This window comes from Lepidothrix coronata, unplaced genomic scaffold (genome assembly GCF_001604755.1).
Source record: "Lepidothrix coronata isolate B3197 unplaced genomic scaffold, Lepidothrix_coronata-1.0 Scaffold28, whole genome shotgun sequence".
Taxonomy (NCBI): Eukaryota; Metazoa; Chordata; class Aves; order Passeriformes; family Pipridae; genus Lepidothrix; species Lepidothrix coronata.
The window spans coordinates 1,556,205-1,577,688 of NW_016690208.1; the positions used below are offsets into that span (position 1 = coordinate 1,556,205).

Sequence of the window (21,484 nt, forward strand, 5' to 3'; positions counted from 1 at the left end):
TGCGCGATGACGTCACCCGAGCGACGAGCCCGCCGGGCCGTGGGCGGTAAAGTGAGTCGGGCGGGGCCATGTTGGGGACGGGCACGGAGGGGCTGCGCTGGGCGGGCGGCGGCTCCGTGCGGGAGAGGGGCGCGGGCTGTCCCCGGCACTGTCACTAATGCTGTAGGTCCGGCGGCGGTTTCTCTTTCCCCTCTGGCCGCCCCCGCCGTACCCTCGCTGGGGCCCGCCTGGTCCTGCCGCGCCGTCGGGTCCCGAGTGCCAGCACAGGCGGGAGGGCGCGGGGGCTGCCAGGAGTTAAGATGGCGGCGGGGAGGGGGCGACAAAGCTGAGGAGGAATTATCGCTAATTCCAGACACACTCTGGAACTCCCGCTCTGACTGGAGTGTCGCCGTGTGTTTGCCGAGGGAAGGGGGCCGGGGAGCCGGCTCCGAACGCGAAAAGCCCGGGGTGTGCTTGGACTCGTTGCTTTGCTCTTGCGTTGGTTGGTTTTGATGAGGGAATTGTGGTGATTTGTGCTGAGGGGGAATCACTGAGGGACCCAGTGCCTCCCGCCCGCTGGGCAGCTCTGGGAGTGTCCCTGGTACGGGCACAGCTGGATAACAGCTGGATAACACCTGTGCTGCTCCTGTCGCAGGGACAGGGACCGATGTCCCGCTTCCTTAGGTGATTATTCCCAACAGGTAGCCCTGTGCTTAGAGTTTTTTTCAATCTGCAACTCCATTGGAACCCCTTGGTGATGAATGCAGGGGCTAAATTTAGCGCTGGCATGAGGAGGCACAGATGCACCAACTTAGGGGAGTTATTCCGGCTGTTGCTGGGAAGGAGCCTGGCCTGGGTGTGGGAATCAACAGAGTAGGAGCTCAGCAGTGAGTTCTCCTCTGGAGCACATGTGAATCCATTTATGTCAGAGCCAATGCAATGGCTCTTCTGAGGAATCTAAAATATTTCACAATTAATAGTGAAATAAGACTCCCTAAAACTCGTGGTAAAGAACTGTTATACCCATTTTACAGACAGTGAAACTGGAGCAGAAAGAGGTTCAGTGGCACCTCCTTCAAAGCAAAGAAAAAATTCCAATGGAACTGAATCCTCCAGAATTTCAAATCCTGGCTGTGTATTTGCTGTGATTCTTCCCCTGGTTGGTGTGAACCTTCAGGATACCTCACAGAACAGCCAAGAACATAAATGCACCCATGGGTTGGACTGATGGCCCTTTTAGCCCTGTCATCTCTCTCTGACTTGCACAGGAGTTAATCTGAATCTCCAGAGTTCAAGTTTGGCATCTCTAGCAGCAACTTATTTTTCATCAGGTCACATGTCAGGATATGAATTACAAAACTTAATTACAAGTTGTACTCTGCTGTCCTTTCTACCAATTTTAAGGCAAGTGAAACATCTCAAAAACACAGCTGTAGAACTCTAGATTTCCAACCAGGTGCCTGTAGCTGTGGTTTTGAGTCGACTTGATTATCTTTATTTCTCATTCAGCTTTCTGTTTCCACCTTTTTTAAAACAACCATTTACAAAGGAGCTTTAAAAAACATGACTGTTGGAAACAATGTCCTGGTTTTGTCACAGCAGGAGTTCAGTCACTTCTCTGGAAAAAATACTTGAGGTCCTGCCTCAGCTTTTTCATTAAAAATCTCAACTGCTGTATCATACACCAGTGTTCTGCTGCTGGTATTGGTGAGATCCAATACAGCACTGCCTGAGAAAGGCTTAATTTTTAAGACATGAGCTTAAAGATGCAGGACAGTGACAAGACCATCTGCCCCTTCATGAGTGGAATAAATATATTTTCTACTCAAATTCAAAAACCCTATTAAAAGGACAGAAAACAAGCATTGTTGGATGAGATTTTTCTACTGCAAATATTTAAATTCAGGAAGTAGTGGGACTTTTAAAGTTTATGTTGAATAACTGATACTAAATATTTGAACCCAATAGCAGAGTGTTTTTTAAGAGGTTCTTCATGTTTAAGATTTATCCTCTATAAATACATCATCTTAAGTCATCATTAAATTATCTTAAATTGGTATGAGTAGAACTGCCAAGGCATATTACTGTTTAGAAGAGGAGTAAATATTACAAGTGTGAATTAATATACAAGGTGCCTCATCATAAAAATGCTAAACACAAACTGCAGTTTAAACACTTTAAATAACTTGTCAGAGGGAACTTAAGGAGGAAAGTTTGTAGTTTTTTGAGACAGCAAAGAGATAAGAAAACTGGAATTTGAGTACCAAAGAGACCAAAAATAAATCAACATTTTTTTCAGCCAGTAATATGCAAAGTTACTGCACATGTAGAACATGTTCCCTGGAACGTGGTGCATGTCTGGGCTTTTTTCTTCCCTGAGGATGAGAAAGGAGCTAACAGCTGCAGACAATGCCTGTTCTAAGTAACCACTTTGATCCTTCTTTATTCCAGTTTCTCTGGAGTTTCAATATATCAAAGGTGTTTCAAGAAATCTTATGTTGCTTTTTCTTTCTGGCCTGGCAGTATCAGATACAGGGATGGTTTTGCTTTCACTCCACACCGGAAATAAGGCAAAATCGGGGATGACTGAGGAAGGGCTGTTCCTGGCCTGAGGCTGCCAGGTCTCTCTGAAGTGGCAGTTTTTACTACAGGGCTGATCTGTGCTCTTTCCTCTCTCTGTTTCATGAGACAAAGTGTAGGAAGTTTTCAATTTCACATAATGGAGCAAATCATCAGAAAACAACAGGAGAAGGTTGAGGTAAAGAGACAACAGCAAGGGAAGAAGCACTGGGGGGAAAAGCATCAAAAACGGACTGAGCTGTAAGACAAGCTGCACTCTGGGGTCTGATCACTGTGACCTGAGCAAAACAAACACTCTGAGCTGCATCTCAGTAAAAGTTCCCCCACTAGTGGGTGCAGTCGCTGCCCTGGATTTGTGATAATTGAAACTATTCAGTTCTGTCGAGGCTCCAGACAGGCCAAACATCAGATTGTACCCAAAAATAGAGAGACGTAACTGAGCCTTCTGTTTTCACACCTTCCCCTCGGCTCCCTCCACCCCAAACAGATACAGTAAAACAACATGCACAGATCAGTCCAGCCATGAGAAAGGGCTCTTGAAACTCAGACTGGCAGGGAGGGGCTTGACACATGATTGAAGGCACTGCCTTTTGCTGACCGATGGTTTTGTTCAGAGGAACAGAACTTTTACATCTTCTCCTTTATTCAAAACAAACCACAGCCAACCAACAAAACTCTCCAAACAACAGCAAGGGTTTGTTTCATAGAATTGTCACCCCAGGACCTACTTGTCTCCCCAGCTTGTATAACCAGCAAGACCTAGTTCTGTTCCCTGGTTGTTCCTTTCCCACCTGTGACTGGGAATGGCCCAAGGTGACAGAATTGGTCTGGCTGAGGTCTGGGTACTGAACTATTGCCTTTGCATTAACCAAAGGATGGAATATGGAGTTTGAACTGGCTTTGTGCTGACACTTTGTGCTTCTTATTGGGATATGGACAATATCTGATCAGTTATCCCATATTTGGCTTTTGTTAGAGAGTTGTGATGTTAAAATCCACCAAACCTGAAGGCAGAAAAGGTCCCCACAACTGTCAGTGTTGAACACAATGTCTGTGCAGCCCACCAGGTGCTCAGTACCTTGGTGAGGGTTCGGATCCTTGTGCAGACCTGAGGTGTTCTCTCAAGCTCTGTGACTCCCTTACCTATTTATTCCCAGTCCATCCTAACAGGCTCATGTATTTTCTCTAATTTCAGACCTTCTTTTTCCTGTTTCCACCCCAAAATGTCCCTGCAAATGCTGTACCCTTTTTGCTTTAAAAACCTATTTCTCCCTCTCATCAGAAAACATGTTGCCTCATTTCTGATGTCCTGTTACACAGGGACATGATACATTATCCAAAGAATCCATTTCCATTAAAATCATGGATCTCTTGTGCTCTGCAGAATTACAGTAGGGGACTCATAAAATATGGGTGCAATTCCTTGCCCTGTGCAGGTATTGTTTATCCCACATTCCTTCCTTGATGATTAATAATAAGACAAAGATTTTCGTGGAGTGTAACCAGACCAGGAAGGAGCTGGGGGAAGGTTTTGTGGCAGGTGGCAGCAAGTCACCACCACAGGGGCACAAAGGCACTGCCAGCGGGGTTGGAACCGCAGTGGGGCTGGCACGGGGTCGAGCACCGGGGATTGTCCAAGGAGGCATCTGTGAAAGGCTCAGGATCCCGAATCTTGGCTGTCAGGGGGCTCTGAACTTGGTGGCAGCTGGGAGCCTCTGCCTTGGGCAGGGCCTCGGGGATGTCACAGGGTGATTGGCAGTGTCTCTCCTGGTTTGGGCTCAGCAGCCTCCAGTTCCTGCTGAGTTCGTAGCAGCACGTCCAGTATCTCATCCCAGACATAAAGGTACAATCTGCTGTGCCATTCCTAAAAGGGACCTGACCCTTTGCAGTGCTGAAAACAACGAGATCCCTTAAATGAATCCCTTTTTCAGTAACCATGCATGACTAAAAATTAGTTATCTCTTCTGTACATCACTTCATCAACTTGTACTATGTCCACTATCTCAAACAGCTACTGGAATTTTAATTGCTATGTCTGAAGCAGCTGGTTATCTCAGGAGGCATTGTGGACAGGTATTGCTCATCTGAACAGAACTAGTTCTCCTTTGCAGAAGTGTTGATTCAAAAAAGGACATTCAGAAATAAGTAGTTACATCCCACTTGGGACCATCAGATCTGTGCTTATGTAAAGCAAGCAAGCAGAATTTGCATGATAGTTCTTGATTGCTCTTCAGAAATCTGTATATTTGTTTAATTTCAAGCACGCTACTCTCATTTCTTAAACATTATTTTTATGAACAATGAGTGATCAGTAAATACATTATAGCTTTACTGGGATACAGAGATGTACTGTAAAAGTGGAGAATAAAATAATGCTCCTACCATGATGTCAACTAATACAGCAAGAAAGAGATTTGCAAGGACTCCTCTTACTGGTAGAAATTTCACCTCCATTTAGAGAATTTGCATATTGCCACGCTAGCTAGACCAGCAAAATCACTTAGTGTGAAAGCCACTTCTGAAATGGCAAATAAAAATAGCTCATTTTGATTGGTTTGTTATCCCAAGTACAACGGGGATCCCAAAGGGTCCTGGAGCATATTATACAAACACACAGAGCTAACTTCACAAAATTATGCACTGCAGGAAGATTATCACCTTCTCAAAAGCACATGGAAGATGAAGAGAAGCAGAATATCTTGTACAGACAAATTGGATGTGTCAGTGTGAGTGTTTCAACTGCTGCAGAAAATGCCAAGTGATTTGTAAGGATCACTTGCCTTTTATCGCCTCCCTTTATCTTGTAGCAGTGACAGTCTGGGACTCAGAAATCACAGAAGGAACCACCAATGCAGCCCATTTCTGTAACTTTTTTCTTCACTATATATGTGTTCCTAACACAAAAACTGATCTCAGTCCCACTTAAAAAAAAGAAAGAGTGAAAACATGACAAAACAGGGCTTAAGCTGCATGACTGTGGCTCTCTGTGGAGGAGTGTAAAAGACAATTGCCCCAATTACATGCTGGTTTTGGAACTCCATGAAGCCTAAGCCTATTGAAATATATATTTGGGAGTGGAGGGGAGGGAGGATGCTCTGGAATGAGGCCTGGAGCTGGAATGCTGTCGTAAAGGCAGCAGGAGGAGGGAGAGCCATAAACTGGCTGCGATCCCCAAATTTAAAAAAAGGTCCGGAAACATTTTAATGCCAGATTATGTGACACCTTTCAGTCCTGGTTTTTATTTTTTTTCTTTTGTCCTTAGTTCTTCATCTAGTTAACTGAAACTTTTCCTATTTATGCCCCCAACTGTGCAAGCTGGGTTGACTAAAGGCTTTTTTATTTTTCTCTACTCCAGCCTGACAAAGTCCTGCTTATGCAACAGCTTATACCTTTAATAACAGCAATATAACTGCATCAGAACTAAAAAAAAATCACCCAGATTTCTTAGCACCAAGGCCTGAGAGAACTTGCTGCTGTGCTGGGATGTGACAGGAGGTAATTTATAAGGAATTAACTCTGACAGTCACTTTATACAGCTGATTTTCAAAGATCTAGGCACTAAAGATGTGTTAATGAGGGTACTGAGGCTTCATAATTAATTATATTAGCATCTCTTTGTTACTCCCTACAACAGGAGTGCCTAGTTGACATTTCAATGGGAGGCTGGTGGTGTTCTTCGGGATTATTATCCAGGAGTGCAGTTATACCTTAGCTCCCAGAGGGGAACTTGCATGGAAATGCCGCTGTGAATTGGAAGGGCCTTTGGATCTCAGGAAAAGCCCTTGAAGGAGACTCTGCTGGAAACTGAATGGATGTCAGGAAAATTTCTCTAGCCTGGAATCTCTCTTCAGATATGGACTCTCCTCCCCCTTCATTTCTGCTTTCCCTTCCTTCCCTCCCCCCTTCCTTCCCAACCCACAAGGCTTAAGAGCCACAACATCCAGCTCTTACTGAATGTTTAGTTCCAAACCTCTAAAGGAAGGAATACTGACCTGAACGAAACAGAGAACAAAGTAACCTGAAAACAGAGAATATTTTCACAGGCTTGAGTTTTCAGTGCAATAAAGCCAGAGCTGCCAGAAGGAGTCCCAGAAGTGGTGAGTCAGATAATAAATGTACGGCTGTGGTGGGAGGGAAATGGTCTCGACTTTGTTTAATCCCACACCCCCCCCTCCTTAGAAAGGCAGATGAAATTATTTTCCAGTCATAACCCTGTGAAAACAAACATGGAGTTTAAAGGTTATTTCCTTTGTTTTGACTCTGAAAAGGGAAGGATGATGATTTGTCAATGATCTCAAATTCTGCTGTAAAAGTTTTTTCCAGGATCACCTGAGGTGGCAGAGCTGCTGTTTTGTTTATTGATATATTCCACTTGCTTGTGTTAATTTAAACAAAACTTACCAAAAAAATAGCTGTTTTTTCACACCAGTTGCAATTAGAACTTTGTCATGGTCGGGCTTGGTTAAGGGCAGTTGGACAAACACCTCTAAGTGAGACTTGTGCAACATGTTCCTCACTCCTTCATTACTCCCTTCAAGGGACTCTCTTTCTTGTGGCATTGTTCATGCATCTGCACCAGGGAACCAGCTCAGAGTACTAGTGTAAGTTAAAAATAAATGGAGTTTATGGGGACTATTTCTAATTGAAATCAGTTCCCTGATTCAATTTAACATAGGGCTGCACCAGGAAAAAAAAGCACTGGCACAATGCAGGGACAGTGTGAAGGGGAAGAGGGCAGGAGTGTGTGGTGGGGAATGCATAAGTAGGAATTTCTACCAAAAAATAGGTTGTCAAACTATGTCCTGAAAGACTTTACATTCCTCCATGCCAGAGCCACCTCTTTGCTTTGTGAGCAGGTAACACCTTGCAGGACTCTCAGGACTCTCGGAGCTATATAATGCCAAAAAATAGTAACTGTTCCTACAGACTGACACAATTAACCAAATTCCACTCCCAGATCTTCACTGCTGGCAACTCGTGCAGCACTTTCTGCAGCCCAGGTTGGAGCCCTGTCCTGTTCCTGAGTTCTGTCTCCAGCTCTAATGAGCAATAACTGAATAACTCTGGCATTCCGCTCACCTACCAGGAAAAGAATTACTTTCCTCACAGAGCTTCTTATATTTAACTAGATTTTTTTAATGAGCTTTGACATTCTCAGATGAAAAGAACAATGTGTGCAATGTCTATTACAGCAAAACCTGTATATGACAGATTCCTACATGTTTGCCTGTCTTTTGTCTCACCTTTCCTGTCACCACACTCCTACACAGGCCTCAAGACACGCTGCAAATGTTTGAGTAATGCCAACTTCAAACCCCAGAATTGTCATTAACATCCTCACTCTTCCCTGAGCAATGTTGTGTTTATTTTAATCTGATGCTTTTTGGATAGAGACAGAGGTTACTCCCCCTGAGAGTTCAAATATCAATAGTGCTCTGCATCACAAGGGAAGTTTTCAATGATTCCCACAAAACCCGCTGCCACTTGGTAAGAAGACAATGGATGAAATACGCAGAGTGTAAAATCTGTCTCTACTGCTATTCCTGAGGGACCAAATCTAGAAGTGTTACTCAACTTTGCTTAGGATTCAGCAAGAGTTTTCCTGCTGCAGGACTGAGGAGATGATAAATAAGAGTTTGGAGAATTGGCCAGAGTTAAAATCCTGGAAAGCAAACATTTATAAATTGTCTCTGTAGAAATGTTGGCTCCCTTTTAATTTCCCTGTGAGTGGAGAAGAGGGAGGGGATCTTCTGTACATCTCCTTGCAGGAGAACCCACAGAAGCACAAAGTATAGTTTTTCCTTAGTTATCCGAAAGCTTCAATTCAGCATTCATTTCAATTTTTACTACTGTCACTTCCATGCTTTTTTATCTATATTTATTGTGTTTCCTTAGAAATCCTCTCTAGCACAAGAGCTTCTGAGAGGAAATTCAGCCTTACTTCAGGTAGAGCATCACTGAAGGAAACTGAGGAGCTACTTCCCCTGGGAATTATTTCAGGGCCTTCTACATAAAAATTTGGTTGGCACAAGTATTCCAGAAAAACTCCCAGTATAAATCCTCCAGTAGTCCAGTTTGAAAATGTATTTATTTGTGACTGATCATTCTACCTAGGAATACTTCTTGTCAGTGCTCAGTTTTTCTCATGAGAGCTTTCATTACACAGAGCATCTGCAGCAAAATAAAGCCTCAGATGGAGACACAAACCCAACCACAACATATACCATTTAATCACCAGCTGATTTCAAATAAACACCTGGTTTTTCAAACATTTTTGTGAAATTGTAGCTGTATTGAGCTTAGTTGAAGTCTTCTATTGCCTCACTGCAGGATGGACTGGCTCTAATAACAAAATTCACAACTGTACACCTTATCTGCAAAATATGGACAAAACATTCTTAAGCACCCACAAAGCTTATGTCTCATGTACAGAAATGGCTTAGGTTTCATGGCCTTTCGATTTCATTTAAGGTTTTTCAGAATATTTTGCCTGCCTCTTTGCCTCTGGTACCTGGGAGTGAGCACATGACCATCCATCTCTTCAGGGATTCCAAGCAGATGCTCTGGTAAGTTAAAAATGTTGCTATAGGAAAAAGTAAAAATCAGGTTTAGCAACTGTGTCTAATGGGAATTTCAGCAAAAATAAAAATAAACCCCAATATAAATAGGGTCACTGGATTTAGTCAGCTACACACTGTTAGTCACTGCCTGCTGTCAGTGTCACTGACCTGCTGTCCTGCTTCAAGCCACTTATCAGCCCCGAAATATTTTCATCCGAGGGTTTAAACTGCAACAACTGCAGGGACACGTGGAAGATTCTTCTGTCATTATCTCACCATTCAGTTCTAACGGGAGTGATGAATAAACAGTTGGAGGGGACGTACTTGCCTGGTTAATGGCTGTGCCGACTGTTTGTAGGGCCGGGGAGGCTCAGCGGTTCCTGAGGGCTGTCACACTGATCACACACAGCAAACCAGCCCCTGCTGCTCCCAGCCAGCCCTGATATGCCAGTCAGGCTTTGCTATCAAGTCCAAGCTTATGTGTGCTCCACATGTGCCTTCAACTCACTGGTGTGCCCAGTCATTTAAAAGTGTTCATAGACTCTACAAAATTAATATCCATACTCATAAATTTCATAGAGCCTAAAAAATTCCAAGGGGGAACCTTTGTTCCTAATCCAGAGCAAGTTTCCTGTGGCAGACCAGGCTCCCAGCATAGATGTACAATTGTTAAGCAGTTGGTTGCATTTCAGGGGTGGTAAAATTATCCTTGGTTTGTATTTCTCTACTACAATCTCCATAAAGGCTGTGAGATTCCTTGGGATGGAAGGAGGTAAAACTGTGAGTTGCTACTAATTATATTGACTTGCATGATTTTCTATATGCCCATTTTGCACTGCAGAAATACTTAGGAGGAAATGTGCTCTTTCTTCCACACATCACTGCGTTGGATTTGAGAGGATTTAGCACATTTTCTGATTTCATTTCCCAAACTAAGGGTTTGTGTTTAAAATTTACAGCTGACTTCGAATTCCAGGAATTAATCATGATTACCAGTCATGTCTCTGTCTTGTAGTAACACACCTAACCAAGGACAGATACATTGGGAGATCTGAACTTTCACCTCAAGGAGCAAATATAAGATTTCCTTTACAAAAGAAGCTCTGTTTAGTCAATTCTTGAGGAAAACATGCAGTTGCTTCTACACTCTCTAAATTGTAAGGCCATTAATCATTATCAGCTGCTGCCAAAACCCCCCAATTTTATTAATTAGCTTGACAAAGTCATTACCATGGGAAGGCTGCAAAGATGTAACTCCCTGATTTGTGAGCACTCAGTACTCAGGCACTGCATGTGGAAGATGCCACAGTTTTGCAGCTTGAACTGTGCAACCTGAAATTCAAACACAAGCCAGAATCCTGACTCTGTAATATGTAATATGTAATGTAGTATGAGGAATGAGCTGTTTGTGATATAGGCAGCACAGCTACTTGGACAGTGCAGTTCAGGGAAAATGTTCTGTTTGATGTAATCAGAGTAGTCGATAAAGGTCTTACAAGAAGATGAGAGAAGAAGGATGTAAATCTTCTCTGAATACATTCACACCCCTCCCCGTATCTCAGGATTATAACTGTACATTTATCCCCTTACCAGTTGTTCAAGGACTAAAACTGCCTTAGAGGTTTGGAAAATGAAAAACATTAGAAAGAAGTGAAAGGAGGTAACTGAATATTTAGCAATTAAACTTTCAAATTTTTGTTTTGTGTTTGGGGGTTTTTTTTGTTGTTATTTTATCAGGGATATTAAACCCAGTTATGTATTAGGTCTGAGCATCACCTGTCATTTCTGAAAGTCTTGTGTAACAGCAGGTAACTCATGTAACAACAAGGGTTTGTGTCACACAGATACCACTCTTCTTCCTTTGTAATGAAACTCCGTGGGGTTTGTGTACATACACAGAGGAGCAGTTTCAGGCTGAGTTGAGAGCTGTGTTGCCATTTGCTCTTTCACAATATTTGAGTCATGTTCCTCCTGAGTGAGCAGCAAGAACAAACACTAAATGAAATCAGCTGCAGAAGCCACTGGGTGCTCTCCTCTCATCCTTCCCAGGGCTTAACAACGACTCTAACTCAGAGGCTTAGTTTTACTTCTTCATTTTTCCATAGAGTAAAGAGGAGAGTGCAGAGAGGGCATCGCTCTGGGAATTGTCAAATTCTTCGAGCCAAGCCCCAGCAGCAAGTGAGCATCTGTTGTTTTGAGACCTTTTATGAAATGTCCCCAGAAGTTAGACCGTGGTTGGGCTGTATAAGGGAGGCTCTGTTTTGGAAAAGGAGAAAATCCAGGCTGTTAAAGCAACAGTACCTGGTCAGTGGGAGGAAAGGGATGTAGAACTGGAGAAAATGTACTGATGTTCACATAACTTTTGTAACAGGAAGAAAACTGAGGAAGAGTTAGGACAAAAGGTGTTTTAGGAAGCTGGGAACAGCACATCACCAGCACTAAACTGAAGCAAGCAAGCAAAAAAAAAGAAACTATGTGAAAGAACACCTCTTCCTTCCCCCAAAACTGAACCCTCTGCTTTCTTTTTTCATATGAAAACACAGGTTTGTATTTTGTGTCTAAAATGAAATATGTTTATTTTAATATTATATATATTAATTATTATATATTTTGTTATTTTAATATTTGCATATATTTACATTTTTTAAATATATATAATTAATATGAACTTTTTTCTTTTATAATAGCTAGTTTTAGGGCAGTATAAACAGATAGTGGAAATGTGTTTTTAACAGTATAGCAGTTAAAATTAATGATTACTTGACTTTGGATACATCAGTGGATCACCTTGATCATGTACTTCAGGAATACCAGGTAATTTATAGACTAAACAAGGGATTCTAGTAGGGAGCTGGCAGATACTGCCTAGATCGTTATGTTCCTGCTTGGAATTAGCCTTCAAACTTTGCACTGCTATTTCAAATTACAGACCTTCAAAGGCTAATCTAGAGAAAGACAAAATAACAGTAAATTACAGGTGAGAAATGAGGAAAAAGAAACCCCAAGGAAACACACCTGCATAGTCAAGAGATCCAAAGGAAACAGGGGGAAGAAAACCAAGCCCTACACACGAGCTTACCTTTTCTGAATGGGAAGATATCCATTTTAATTGATGTTGGGAGGTGCAGGCAGAGTATGAAAGGAGTTACCTTGCTGTGAAGGGCTTCAGAAAGGCCTTGGGACACCCCTCTTGGGAAGGATATGATAATCTTGCATTTATAAAGCTGTGATGCTTTGCTTCCCTTTTGTGACCAGTGGTGGTCATTGCTGTGTGTGAAACCAGAGAACGAAGGGATGGCAGCTCCTCTCTGCTGGTCTTTGCCTAGGGAAGCACAACCCAAATCCTGGACATGTGGCAGCTGTTGTGGGTGGCAGTGGAAGCAAGGATAGAGCTGGTGGGAAGTGACAGCTGGGAATACAAAAGGAAAAAAACAATTGGGATTTGGAAGCAACAGGTGGGAGTGGGAACCAGAAAACTAAAGACCCCTGAGGAGGCAGGAACTAATCTAGGCCTTGTTGATTCCTTGTAAGGGCAATTTGATGAGGCAAAAGAGGAAACAAGCAGGGAGAGTGGGCTAATGTGTGACTGAGAAGCAAATACAAATGGGAAATTCCTATTTCCTCGAAGCTGTACTTGTTTCTCAGCCCAATCTGTGTCATAACACTCATCTATGACTGATGTGGTGCTGATTTCAATAGAAAAGAGTGACTTGGCTGTTCCTTTAAGAGCAAACCCGGGTAAGCTGTAGCTGTGAAGCTGCACTGAGCTCTTCCATGACAGGTGGACAGGAAAGGGACAAAATGGGTTATTTAAAGTCCTGCTGCTCTGGGTGCAGTGGCAGGTGCTGGCAGGCGGCTCCGTGACCTTCTGGAGCTGTGCTCCCACAGTGACGGGCTGGGTGTGACTGACAGGGCTCTGTGCCCTCAACCAAGTTATTTATATGGGCTTGTTTAGTCTTGAGGAGGCTCAGGGGGGACCTCATCACTCTCCACAACTACCTGAGAGGAGGTTGTAGTGTGGTGGGGGCCAGTTTCTTCTGCTGTGTCTTCAGTTAGAGGAGCAGAAGAAATGGCCTTAAGCTGAGATGGGCAATTCAAATCAGGTATCAGAACAATATTTTCACTGTTCAGGTGTCAGGCATTGGAATGGGTTGCCCAGGGAGGTGGTGGAGTCACCATGCCTGGAGGTGTTGGATGTGGTGCTGGGTGATGTGATTTAGGGGTTACAGAGCACTTGGTGCATAGTTGGACTGGATGATCCCAAAGGTCTCTCCCAACCTTGGTGATTCTATAAGTGCTTTGGGACACATCCCAGCTAAAGGAGGCAGCGCAGGGAGACAGGGATCACTACATTCCCGGGGGAAACACGACTTCGCCGGTGGCTCTGAAGCCGGTCCCGAGGGGCCGCCTCTGGCGGCGGGATCGCGCAGCACTGGAGCTTTTTGGGACCATTTGGGACCATCTGGAGACAGGTGCCCCCGAACACCATTGCTGCCCCTTCTCCTTCCCCGTGCCCGTGCCGTGTGTCGGTGCCTGCACAAGGGCCGGAAGGGGGGGGGGGGCCGTGAGGGGACTGTGTGGGGGGGAGGTGACACACCCCTGGGGCCTCGCGCGCGGCGCCTCAGCGAGTCCGCGCGGGCACGTGCGCCGCGCGCAGGCGCGAAACCCCCCCCCCATACCCCTCCGCCCTCCCGCGCGCGCCGTCCTCTGTGTCTCCGCGCCGAGGCCACGCCCCCCTACCGAGTCTCCCCACCAATCAACGCCCGGCTCCAGGGCGACAGCGGGGGCGTGGCCTCCCCGCGGCTGCGCGCGCGCTGGGCCCGCCTCGCCTTCCCCGGCGCGGGGTGGGGAGAGCGCGTCCGCGCCTGCGCAGCGCGACGCCCGCGGCACAGCGCGCCCCGGGGCGGGGGGCTCGGAGCGCACGCGCGTTGCGGCCGCCGTGGCCCGGCGCTGGGGCGGGGGGGGTGGCCGCGCATGCGCGCCGCGTGCCCGCCCCTCGCCAGCAGCAGAGGAGGAGGTGGCGGTGGCGGCTCTGGGTGAGGAGTGCGAGGGCAGCGAGAGGCGCTGCTGCCGCCCTGGTATCCGGCAGCACCGCGCGGAGGAGGCGGGAGCGCCCCGGCGGCGGAGGGACCCGAGCGGCGGCGGCGGTAGCAGCGGCGGCAGCGGCAGCAGGAGGAGTCAGCGCCCGGCTCCCCCCCCTTCCCCCCGCGCACCCCCGTTGCAGCCCCCCCTCCCTCCCGCCCTTCGAGCTCCGCAGCCTCCAACATGTCGGCGCCGGCGGCCAAAGTCAGTAAGAAGGAGCTGAACTCCAACCACGATGGGGCCGACGAGACCTCAGGTGAGGCCGCGCCGGGGGCGGGACGGGAATGGCGGCAGCCGGCGCGGCCTCCGCCTCGCGCCCGACCGCCATTTTCCCCCGCCGCACGGGCCGCGGCCGCGCCGGGGGCGGGCGGAGCGCGGGCCGGGCCGGGCGGATGTGCAGGCCCGGCGGCGGCGGGAGGAGGCCATGTTACAGCGCCCTTTTGTCTGCGCCGCCGGCCCGGCCGCCCTCCCCGCGGGGCCGGGCGGGGGGCGCTGCGGCTCGGCCCGAGCAGCGGGACCCCCCCCGCGCCGCCCCTCGCGGAGCGGCATCCGCGGAGCCTCATTGTGCTGCCGCTCCGCCGCCGCCATGATGCGCCGCCGCCTCCCGCGGCCGCGTGGTGCTGCGGGGATGGGGCGGCGGGGACACGCGGGGCCGGGGCCGCCCCACGTGCGGCCGCGGGTTTGGGAGGCCGGGCTCGCTCCGGGGCCGCGGCGCTGCCCGCGCTGCCGCCCCACGTGCGTCCCGCGCCCCCGCGGCGGGGACGGGCACGGCCCCCCGGGCGCTGCTCCGCGCCCGCCGCTTCCCGCGGCCGCTCATTCATCGCCCGCGCGGCGGGGAAACAGCGCTCCGGAACCCGGCCCCGGCCGGACCTGCGGCCAGGGGAAGGGCCCGTTAGAAAATACCCGCGAGCTGCCGCTTTCGAGGCTTTTTTGTTTCTAACCCTCCTTCCGAGCGTTCTCTTTGCTGTTTGGAAGGTGGCGTGTGCCCAGACGCGCTGTTTCTATTGGTATCTCAGTCCTCTCTAAATTATTTCACATTCCCTCGAATGTGTTGGTCGTAGTAAACGCGGCTTACAACGCTTTAATTAAATTGCTGCTCATGTGTCACGGTTGACTTTTAAATTAAGTTGGCTTGTAAAACTGTGGAGGGGGATGTGAGCTGTGGTTTTCTGGGGGTGAACTCACTTTAGGGCCGTTTTGTCAAACTTTCCTGCACTTCATCGGCTCCCAGTGCACCCCGTGAGGCTGAAGCTTTGAGGCCTTATAGCACTTCTGACATTTAATAGAAATCCCCGGGTGCTTTTACAGTAGATCACTAGAAAAGGTCTTAAAGAGAAGCCCCAGGTGATTTGTCAGGCTTGAGAATGAAGGGATGTTGACACATTTTCGTTTGTTTTTCAGAAAAAGAGCAACAGGAAGCAATTGAACACATTGATGAAGTACAGAATGAAATAGACAGGTAAACACTATCAAATTTTTAAAATATTTGAGCAGAAATTGAAGTGTAACTGTCAAAGTAAAAATATTTAGTAAACTAAGTGCTTAGTAGTGCTCTCTCTGTTTGAACTCTGCCAAGACATACATGTGTTCTGACTTGATTAGGGGCTTTAAAAAAAAACAAAGAACTGTCCTGGTTTCTTACTTAATTGTGTAGAATTAAAAAGGTAGAGCTTGAGTTTAAAATTTTAAATTAATTGTGGTAGTTTTGATAACAGCAGTGCATTTTCTATTGGGTTTTCGAGATCGTGTGTGTGTTATCTGGCAAAAGTATTTCCCTGTTTGCAAGCAGAACCAAGAACTTGGTTGAAAAGTTGGCTTTTATTATATATTTTTATTACAATATTGGAGTGCTTGTAGAATAACACATAGAAAATGTCTCTGAAATGTTAGTTTTATATGTCAGAGCTCTCTGGGCTGTGGGTCTTTGCCTGGATCTTCTCTCCCTGCCCACTGTCCTACAGGGACTGCAGGTGACTGTTGGGGCTCTGACCCTGTGAAGCTGTTGCAGTGTCAGGGCTTTCTCTTTTTACAACAACAATCAAATGTTATGTCTTCAGATTTTACTTGCATGGGGTGTAAAATTGCTGTGGCTTCCTTGCCTGCCCAGAAGTTAGAGCAGGTGATGGTGTTGTGTGTTCTCCATCTGCAGGTCTTTTGCAAACAAAATGTGTAAGGGGTAAAACACTATTTTGCTTTGCATAAATAGAGGTCCATTCTGGCAAAGCATTGTGTGTTGGGAAGGTTCCATTAAGACCAGTGAGATTCTTCTGGCAGGGTGTTTAACAGTTGTTACAGCTCTGGGCCTCGGGTTTTGGGGATACTTCATTAGTTAAAGATGGCAGACTCATCTTATCAAACCCATTCAGCTCTTAGTTAACTACTTATGGTGTGTCCTTAACTCCCAGTTCTCTGCCTGTGGTTAACATGGCTCCTTCTGTTACAGACTGAATGAACAAGCCAGTGAGGAAATTTTGAAAGTAGAACAGAAATACAACAAACTCCGCCAACCATTCTTCCAGAAGAGGTCAGAGTTGATCGCCAAAATCCCGAATTTCTGGGTAACAACATTTGTCAACCACCCACAAGGTATATTCTTAGTAGCCCTCCTTGTTTCCCTGTAAGTTCAATATTGGCTTGCTTGTTACATGGGTATCTTGCAGCTCTGAGGGTCTTGTACAGTTGTCACTGGTCATACCAAAAACTTCCTTTCTGTCCTAGGTTGCATTTTATAAGATTTTTATTTCTAGCACTTGTTGGCAAAAGAACATCTTGTTTACTAATATACTTCAATCTTAAAATGCCTGCATTTTAAATGGCGACTTTCCCACTTTATTCAGTGCATTGGGCCCTTAAAGTAAAAAGAAAAAAATAGGATTCTAGTTTATTTGGGTGTTTTTTGAATTGGAAGTGAGCTCCTTGGGACTGTTCACAATAAACTTTCTGCAAAACAAGTTTGTAGACTGCTTAGAGTGGGCAGACAACAGGCATAAGAATCTGTGTCAGAGAAGGGTACATGGATGTACATGGTGTTTGCTGCTCTTTTAACACTAAACTGCAACAAGCAAATATATAATGTTTTCACCTCAGCAAATGCAAATAGTCTGTTGGCTGCTAACTGGAATTAAAGGAGCTGGTTTGGACAGATGTGTTGCTTTTAAGATTGATCTTACTATCAGTTTCCTGTATTTTGCCTGCATGAGGTACATTCCATGGCTTTGTTAATGTGGGAATTCCTCATTCTGTCTCAGTATCTGCACTGCTGGGAGAAGAAGATGAGGAAGCACTGCATTACTTGACCAGAGTTGAGGTGACAGAATTTGAAGACATCAAATCAGGTTACAGAATAGATTTTGTAAGTACTTTAAGTGATTCCTTCACTTGTGATTTAATGGGGGTTTTTGATGTAATTGCATGTTGGGCTCTAGTTTGTAACTTAATTTCTTAAGTTACTCATTTAGTGCCAGCTTTGACCTGGCCTGTGTGTTGCCATTCTGTGGGTTCTAACTCCTTGCTTTCCACTCTGCAGTATTTTGATGAGAATCCCTACTTTGAAAATAAAGTTCTCTCCAAAGAGTTTCACCTCAATGAAAGTGGAGACCCTTCTTCAAAATCAACTGAGATCAAATGGAAATCTGGGAAGGTATGTAGAGCATCTGGGAGAGCTGATGGCTGCTGTGTGATGCCATCAGTTTAATTACCTTCCTTTTGCTTTTTTCCTTTGCACTGAAGCTGCTCTTTCTTCCCCTCTCACTCCCCTCGACACTTCTCTGCACATATAGCTCTGGGCTATCTTGCAGGGTTTGGAATACCCCATTTCCATGGAGATCCATAGTGGATTCTCTTGCTCAGTTGAGCACCACCATTAAAACAGTGAAAGCACAAGTGTGACCAGGTGGAGACATTACCAAGTGCAGTAGTTTGTCTCTTCCTTGGTCAGCATCTAGACTGCTGTTGTTTTCTTAAAATAACAATTAAATAAGGAATTCTGAGGACAGATGTTTGGGGATCAGATAGTGGGGTGTGATTTGATTTTATTTTTATTTCCTCGACTTCATTTCCAGACACCACATCTTGTAGAAGTTGCAGCCACACAATAACGTGGATATACCTGTAATCCAGGCAGCATTCAAACATAATTTATTTGCTGTAGTTCATTTCTGTAAAAGTTGGAAGCACTTTCATGTTACCCTGAAGATTTTGAACTGACTATTTAAAAGTAGAACTGAGGGTCGCAGTTAAGTTGCTATTGCTTTGTCACCCTCAGACCAAGGAGAAAACTTAATCTTTTTTCATTGAGAACTAGAACTTTTCTGTAAGAACTTAGAGTCCTGTACAAACCAGTCAAGTGATCCTTACAACATACCACAAAATCAGATTGAATTCTGGTATTGTTCTTCATTAAACAGTTCAAACCTACAAATGTGATTCTATCAAGAAAACAAATACTAAAAGTTTGGAGTTACTGTATGATCACAATTTTTTTTTTTTTTTTAAATAGTGGATAGTAGTTTTCAGACTTGGTAAAAAGATTGTTGCAAACTTACTACACTTACAGGACTCACATATGTTCTTGTGACCCTGTGTTTGAGCGGTTTGTGTGGGGTTTTTTTTCTCCACTTACTACAAAGAATGGCCTGAAGACTTCAAAGCAGGAAACCTTAGGCTAAGAAGGCCCAGACAGGTCTTTATCTCAAGTTAAATACAGAGCTTAGAGGTGTGGAGCCTGTTTCCTAAATTGGGTGCATTTAGTAGTCGTAGCATCCAGTTGCAATTACGGCTACTCTGAGTAGCATTTAGCTGTTGTGAGACCTTTTAAATTCAGTGTATCATTAAATACTTGTCATACTTTTGCTTCTTTGGGGTAGGGAAACATCAATCAGATGGGATTCTGTGAACTTTCAGTGTTTCTGTGGAAGTCATTGAAAGAAACAGGCAGGTTTACTGTTCTCTCATGTTCATGAGAAATGCACTATTTTCTGGGAGTTGTTTGGGTTCCAAATGTTTCCTAAAGACTTATCCTGAATGAGGAGGAGAAGGTGACTTATTGTGTGTGTTTAGACAAGTAGCCTTCTAAAAATGAAAAAACAAGAAAACTTCAGTAAACTTCTTAACTTGCTTTTCAGGACCTGACAAAACGTTCAAGCCAGACACAGAACAAAGCCAGTAGGAAGAGGCAGCATGAAGAGCCAGAAAGCTTCTTCACCTGGTTCACTGACCACTCTGATGCAGGGGCTGACGAACTAGGAGAAGTCATCAAGGATGACATCTGGCCAAATCCATTACAGTACTACTTGGTAGGTCCAGCCCTGAGCGGGGAAGCAGGGCCCACAGCAGCTCTGTGAGAGCGAGAGGGAATTTGATCACTGTAGTTGATGTTGCAAATGTGTCTTTAAGGTTCCTGACATGGACGATGAAGAAGGGGAGGGAGAGGAGGATGACGATGATGATGAAGAGGAGGAAGGATTAGAGGATATTGATGAAGAAGGAGATGAAGATGAGGGGGAGGAAGATGAAGATGATGATGAGGGAGAGGAAGGAGAGGTGAGTAATTTTGCCCTTCGTGCCATCCATCTCTGGTGTGTGAGGGATCTTGTAAGAATACCAGGCTGTTGTTAGCAAGGTGAAATAGCTCTTTTCTATGCTTCAGGGTGTTTGGAGGGGAGAAACAGAACTGCCACTACTTGTGGAGTGGTTTCAGTTTATAAGTATGTTTGTGTATATGGGAAACACTGTGTAAATATGTAGTTATAGTAAATTTCTAAGGGAGGTGCTCCAGAAGAACAAGGATGTAACAAAATTCTTAGTTATTCAGTGAACATTCTAGCAATGTTTTACACGTAAATAGCTTTTGTTGATGCATCTAATCATCCTCCCACTTTTTGGTTTATTTCTGCTTGTGGCCAGCTTAGCTAAGACTCTCTGTTGGGTTCAGGAATTAAAAATTTCCTTTAGTAGCAAGTGGAATCCCAGGATCAGCATCCAGGGTGTTGGGAACTTAAAACATTTTTGTTTCTCATAACTGGGTGTGGGGTGTCCGAGCAGCAAAAACTGCTTGCGCTGAGAGATCTGCTCTGGGCTTTATTTTGTAACCTTGAATTTGCCATGTGAAAGTTGAAGCATTTCACAGTTTAAAATGAGGGGAAAAAAGATGACCCCTTCACTTTCCAAATGTTAAACTCATCTCAATGCTTGTAGTGATTCTAAGTCACGTTTTTTCTCAAACCTTTGTGTTTTCATTGGGACATCCAGGTATTGAGGGATTTCTGGGCACTCAAGGGCAAGTGTTTCCCACTCCTTAGTGAAGAGGGGAATGAGATGATCCTACAGCACACACTGAGTAACTCTGTAGCCTGTAGGGTGGTACAACAACTCTGATCACTCACTGCATTTGCTATCTGAAGTTTAGTGATTTAGATTGTTTTAATTGTTGCTTATCTTTCAACAGGAGGATGAAGGAGAAGATGACTAATTGAACACTGATGGATTCCAAACCCCGTTTTTACCTTTTTAATTTTTCTCCAGTCCCTGGGAGCAAGTTGCTGTCTCTTATTTCTTGTGCTCAGTCGCCTTGTTCTCTTGAGGTCTCTTTTTATCTCCTCTACACCATGGTTCACGATTTATTTTGGGGGAAATACCTTGAGCAGAACACAGTGGAAAAGAATCTACCAGTTTCTGTTTCAAGTTCATTTTTATCCCTTTCTGTCTCAAAACAAAAAACTGTTTATGGAATCAACACACCATGTTCTGTGGGAAAAAAGAAAACCTTCTGCTCCCTTCACTCTGCTGGAAGCTGAAGAGTGCTAGGCCCCTGTGTAGTAGTGCATAGAATCTAGCTTTTTTCCTTCTTTCTCTGTATATTGGGCTCAGAGATTACACTGTGTCTCTATGTGAATATGGACAGTTAGCATTTACCAACATGTATCTGTCTACTTTCTCTTGTTTAAAAAAAAGAAAAAACCTAAAAAAAAAAAAATAAAAATAAAAATGGGGTTATAGAAGGTCAGCCGGGGTGGGTTTCAGATGTTTGGGTGGGTTAAGTGGGCATTTTGACAACATGGCTTCTTCTCCTTTGGCATGTTTAATTGTGATGTTTAACAAACATCCTTGCAGTTTAAGATGACACTTTTAAAATAAAATCTTCTCCTAATGATGACTTTGAGCCCTGCCACTTGATGGAGAATCAGCAGAACCTGTAGGATCTTATTTGGAATTGACATTCTCTATTGTAATTTTGTTCTTGTTTATTTTTAAATTCTTTTTTTTTTTTTTTTTTTTTTTTTTTT

The 21,484-nt window shown here is 44.9% G+C and overlaps 1 protein-coding gene and 1 long non-coding RNA gene across 3 annotated transcripts; both read left to right on the plus strand.

The window, feature by feature from the left end:
- The first annotated feature begins 7 nt into the window (after nt 1-7).
- LOC108494959 lies at nt 8-11,655 on the plus strand. Of its 2 annotated transcripts, none has more exons than XR_001873996.1 (5): nt 8-51; nt 6,194-6,656; nt 9,031-9,125; nt 10,713-10,779; nt 11,491-11,655. It is a non-coding gene; the product is annotated as an uncharacterized LOC108494959 (long non-coding RNA). The 2 variants fall into 2 exon arrangements; XR_001873995.1 differs by lacking the exon at nt 8-51 and adding an exon at nt 5,086-5,285.
- Nucleotides 11,656-14,115: 2,460 nt separating this feature from the next.
- On the plus strand, nt 14,116-21,461 carry SET (SET nuclear proto-oncogene). The gene is made up of 8 exons (XM_017810371.1): nt 14,116-14,457; nt 15,603-15,660; nt 16,645-16,787; nt 17,450-17,553; nt 17,728-17,841; nt 19,325-19,495; nt 19,596-19,742; nt 20,647-21,461. The coding sequence occupies exons 1-8, from the start codon at nt 14,385-14,387 to the stop codon at nt 20,668-20,670; spliced, it is 834 nt and encodes a 277-aa protein (XP_017665860.1). The 5' UTR covers nt 14,116-14,384; the 3' UTR covers nt 20,671-21,461.
- Nucleotides 21,462-21,484: the final 23 nt, after the last annotated feature.

Coding starts and splice junctions, on each gene's coding strand:
- SET (XM_017810371.1), top strand. CDS start 14,385: ATGTCGGCGCCGGCGGCCAAAGTCAGTAAGAAGGAGCTGAACTCCAAC. Junction 14,458..15,602: donor TGGGGCCGACGAGACCTCAG/GTGAGGCCGCGC, acceptor TTTGTTTTTCAG/AAAAAGAGCAACAGGAAGCA. Junction 15,661..16,644: donor GTACAGAATGAAATAGACAG/GTAAACACTATC, acceptor CTTCTGTTACAG/ACTGAATGAACAAGCCAGTG.